The following is a 5303-nucleotide window of genomic DNA, read 5'->3' on the forward strand; positions in this document are numbered from 1 at the left end:
CAGTTGGTGGCGAGGCGGTGATTGGCGCACAGTGACTTGCCGCAATGTGGGTGCGGGAGAGGCGGCTGCAGGCAGTGGCCGGAGGATGAGTGGCCGGGGAGAGAGTGTCATGGATACAGGCATTGCCCAGGCCCGCATCCTCCTCCTCCTCATTTTCTGCAAATAACACCGCCTGACCGACAAAGGCGAGCCCGCCACCGAGACAGTTAGCATTTACATTGTTTTCTTGTGGAGTGGGTGGTTAACCGTATTTGGGTGTTTTTTCCTCTCGCCCACCCCAACTCTCCATTTCCCCCCCCCCCCCCGCCCCCTTTTTATTTCACGCACAACATTTTTGGATCGGGTCAGTATGTTTGCAGTGAGGATTGTCACTGCCGATTACTACATGTCCAGCCCGCTCAAGGGTCTAGATGTCTGCTTTTCCGAATTCCGAGGGAATGAGGTGACCCGGGTGCCCGTGGTTCGCATCTTTGGGCCAACTGCTGCAGGTAGGTCTGAACTGTTGTGAAGATGTTGCACTGCAGTAGCTCCCTGCTGAGGTTGCAAAGGGGTGTCTGTGGTCTTTCGGCTTGAGCGCTTGCCATTTTGTGAAGCCCTCGCTGTAAAACACAGGCAGTCATGAATCAAGAAGGGTTGTGTGTGTGTGTGTGTATATATAGCGTGTGTGTGTGTACATATAATTATATTTATAGATATATTTAAAATGTGCGTGGCCACCCGCAGTGGCGTACACTGGTGTATTGGTGGTACACTGCTCTGCTGATGTCGTGGGGGATTTCATGTTGTCAGAGCCGTGCTCTGATGATTTGATTCCTGTTTTTAAACTAACGGTTCAGGAGGGAGAAATCGTCGAAACGAGCTGTATCCGGCGGGGGAAGGAGGGAATTGTGCAGATCTTTTATTAAAAAAGAAAAATCTTCTCTTTCCAACCCCCCCCCCCCCCTCCCTCCGCCTCAGGTCACCTTGTTTTAATTATCATGCAGTTCCCTGTATAGTTGAAACGTTACAAAACGGTGTAGGGAATAGAACAAGCTGTATTTTTCGCATAGTAACTGTGAGGTTCAAGTGGTAATAACAGCTAGCGGGTAGCCATGCTCTCTCTTATTGCACCAAAAAGAGACCAATTGAGGTGTGGTTTTGTTAAATACTACATAGTGTGTGTGTGTGTATGAAAACTATTTCAATGGATGGAAATAAGTGTTGACTTTAGTCACCATGTTTACTGCGCAATATTTTGCATATCATTTTACTGGTCAAAGTCCCAGTGCAGTTGATCAAATATAGATCTGCTCTGCTGTTGTAGATGTCAGTTGTATATTTACAATTACATTGAAGTGATAATTCTCCCCGAATGGAAGCTTATTGTTCGAACATGTTCTTGTATTTTGTTTAGATGCAGTTTTTTTTTCCCTGATGATCCTAATGCAGGGCAGTGTTTCCTTCTCTTAGGAAGATCTCTTTTTAAGTAGAGAAGCATTTGAAGATGGAATAACTTTCTGAATACTGCAGATTAGCACATTGCTCTGATCTGAGTTTTCTTGCATTAACGGTGTGCATTGGAACTGAAGAAAATATGCTTACAGCAACATATCTTGATCTTAAGCTAGTTTCATTGAAGTGAATTGAGAGAGACTAGTTAGTTATTCAAGATTAACATATATTATATTTTGCTAAGTGGAAGTTAGAAAATTAGAAACTGCTAATGGTGAAATAACTTTCAGTTGATTAAATTCAATCTTTTGCATCCTTCCCCTCCAAAGGAAATTTAATTTTACTGAATGTCACCATTTTTGAGTGACAATATTTAGGGCACAAATTGGTTTGTAGTTTGAGTATGTAAAGTGCAGTTCAAGATTATATTTTGTTCTGTGTATTTTTGGACATTTCCTAATGCATATAGTATGAAATTGCTGAATCCCAACATTTATTTCCTGAGTTTAAAATGTCTAAATGAGAGTAGGCTTTTGAGAGAACTTGTGCTTTTCATACATTTTAAAGTCTTGCTCTTGCGGGTTATAGTTACTGCAATCTTGCAACATTAACGTGCAAGCATATCTTGGGCATGGTCATTCAAAGTTGCAACTTTTCCTGAATTCCATGCTGCTGAAGCTGTTGTGGAATTTTTGAAACTATTGAAATTTTGATTTTGTCAGTGGTTGCGTGTCCATGCATGCAGCTGTATTTTAAAAATTGGCAGCTAGTATAAATATTGCGTTGTGCTATCTACAAATTGAAGGGTGGCTGAAGAGATCAGAATGAGTTGTAGAAATAGATTGATTTTTTTTTTTCCCCACTTCCTAAAAATACTTCCCTTATCCAATTTAAGCACAATCTGTGTATCCTTCTGCAACTGGAGCAAGACTTTTTTTGTGAATTTTTGCTTGGTTCTTATTCTGTTGGGAAGGCATAATTCGAATTGATTTGTGAATGTGTTTACTCCATTCCTGTATTTCAAGACAGGTAATCTTGCCTCTCCATGTAACATTCAGTAACTACTGACTGATTAAACTCAGGTATTGATATATTTTGGGTGCCTGAATGGCTTGTTTGAATCTGCTGCTTGAAGGTTGCTTGTATTGCATTACAGGTATTATTAGCGGTGTACCAAGATTTTAGATCTCAAAGTATTTTGCTCTTTTTTTTTTATAAAGAGTTGCTAAACTGCTAGACTGGATTAAGGTGTATTTTCTCCATATTGGCTTTCCTTTGCCTAATTGTAGAACTCCATTGTCACTCTTATTATCAGAGAATGTGGTTTCTGTGTATGTATTCCCCCTCTCTCCCCCTATTTTCTTTCTTGCTTCTCTCCTAAATGCTGTGACTGAGGAGGTTTCCTGAGCAGTGATTCTCTCATACCTTACCCAGAAAGCGCCCCAACCTCGCCGCTCCTGCTGTACCTGCCCATGCTCCAATCAGCAACCTGGACCTTGGTGACGTCTAATCCAGTCGCCCTCTTCACAGCCGTCGCTCCCCGTAGGCCCCGACCCGGTGATGGTCCTTGCAGGTTGGGGCCACTGCTCCGAATGCTGGGCCGCACGCTGCTCCTTTTGTAGGTCCTGACTTGCTGATGGTCCTTGCAGGTCGGGGCAGCCGTGTGAGGTTGGGGCGCAGGAGCGGCGAGTGATTGTGGAGCGACGTGATCGGGGCGCAGGTGAGTCGTGAGTTTGGGGCCCAGGGACAACATGGACCAGCCCACACTGCAATATGTGTGCGCACTAGGTCTGTGCAGCAGAGCTGGTCTCCAGTCGTCTTGGTTAATCCTTGCCACTGGACCAAGACCTAGCTCTGTCAAGCCCGTGTGGTGGCTGGTGTGCAACGACCGTCACTCGTTTTTTTTTAAATCCACCACAGGCATCTTCCACCCTCCAACATGTAGTTTGGGACCTGGAATATTAGGTCCTTCATTGAAATACCTGTGAACTCATCCTTTTTTGGCATGGAAGCAAATCATCCTCGATACGAGGGACCGCCTATGATGATGACGCAGAGAGCAAGTGGTTGTGAGGCTGTGTAATGTTAATAACGAAGCAGAGACCTCGTCAACATGCAAGAATAAGTTGGATAGGCGGTTGAAGGAAAGCGGAATAAAAAGATATGAGCATGCACATGGAATTAGGATTATTACTTATTCAGCAGCCTAGGCCCTAAGCTCTGGAACTCCCTCCCTAAGCCTCTCTACCTCTCCACCTCTCCACCGCTCTTTGCTCCCTTTAAGACGCTCTTTAAAACCTATCTCTTTGACCAAGGTTCTGCCCCAATATCTCCTTGTGGCTCGGTGTCAAATTTTGTTTGCTAATGCTCTTGTGAAGCACCTTGGGACATTTTATTATGTTAAAGGCACAATATAAATAAAAGTCGTCGTGTGAAGGATAAATACCATTATGGACTGGTTGTGTCAAATTACGTGCTTCCGTATTGTAATTTCTATATAAATACCAATTCTTGTGTCTTGGTATTAAGTACCTACCATATTCTCACCTGCCCCTATAGATGCTTCCAGTAAAGATCACTGGGGATGGGAGCAGAATTTGTGTCTGACTGTTTTTCCTTCCCAGCATAGGACACTGAGGCCAGTTGTTGCCATGCCTGAACACATATCTGGAATCATTTGGCCATGAGACATTTGTGGACCATCTTGGTCTGCGGCTCAAAGATACACCACTTAATCATGGAATAACAGGTCAATTGTATGTCGTGACAGGTTTCAACATATTTTTGTTGTTCATTCAAGGGATGTGGACGTTGCTGACAAGGCCAGCATTTATTGGCCATTCATAATTGCCCTTGACAAGGTGGTGGTGCGCCGTGTTCTTGAAGCACTGCAGTCCATGCCTATTGTCTTTCTTGGTGGTTTGATACAACTGAGTGACTTGCTAGGCCATTTCGGAGGGCAGTTAAGATGCAACCACATTGATGTGGGTCTGCAGTCACGGGCCGGACCAGGTAAGGATGGCAGATTTCCTTCCCTAAAGAACAGTTGCGAACTCGATGGGTTTTTACAACAATCCGGTCGTTTCATGGTCACCATTACTGATACAGGTACTAGCTTTTTATTCCAGATGAGCATATGCCTCCGGATCATTAGTCCAGGCCACTGGATTACTAGACCAGTAACATAACCACTGTTGCTGTACCCTTCAGGAATATTTTTGAGAAATTGAATACTTTTTAGTGTGGTCTTCTGTGCTGTATGATTCTCTGTGATTGATAATGAAGAAGAAGAAGAAAGCTGCATACTGCAGGAAAATATCAATGAACTGATCAGGTGAGCTGAACAGTGGGCTAACAAGGCAAGGAAATACACATTAAATGGTAGGATATGAGAAGTGTAGAGGAACAAAGGGACCTTAGCACACAAGTCCACAGATCCCTGAAGGTAGCAGGCCAGGGTAGATAAGGTGGTTAAGAAGTCATATGGAATACTTGCCTTTATTAGTCGAGTCATGGAATATAAGAGCAAGGAAGTTATGCTTGAAATGTATAAAACATTAGTTAGGCCGCAGCTGGAGCAGTGTGTGCTGTTCTGGTCACCACATTACAGGAAAGATGTGATTGCACTGGAAAGGGTGCAGAGGAGATTTACAAGAATGTTGCCTGCACTGGAGAATTTTGGATATAAGGAAAGATTGAAGATGCTGGGTCTGTTTTCTTGGAATAGAGGAGGCTGAGGGAGACCTGATTAAGGTGTGTAAAACTATGAGGGACCTAGATAGTGTATAGGAAGGACCTGTTTCCCTCAGCAGAGGCATCAACAACCAGGGGGCATAGAATTAAAATAATTGGGGGTGGGGCAGGTTTAGAGG

At 43.8% G+C, this 5303-nt stretch overlaps 1 protein-coding gene across 1 annotated transcript in view; it reads left to right on the top strand.

Moving 5' to 3' along the window:
• Nucleotides 1-297: 297 nt before the first annotated feature.
• The window catches only part of rev3l (REV3 like, DNA directed polymerase zeta catalytic subunit), a 230759-nt gene continuing 225753 nt past the window's right edge, over nt 298-5303 (top strand). Inside the window, exon 1 of the mRNA XM_070885791.1 lies at nt 298-488. Coding sequence (XP_070741892.1) covers nt 350-488 — 139 coding nt within the window. The 5' untranslated portion in view covers nt 298-349. The remainder of the gene's footprint in view (nt 489-5303) is intronic.

This window comes from Pristiophorus japonicus, chromosome 7 (assembly GCF_044704955.1).
Source record: "Pristiophorus japonicus isolate sPriJap1 chromosome 7, sPriJap1.hap1, whole genome shotgun sequence".
In the NCBI taxonomy this organism is placed as follows: Eukaryota; Metazoa; Chordata; class Chondrichthyes; family Pristiophoridae; genus Pristiophorus; species Pristiophorus japonicus.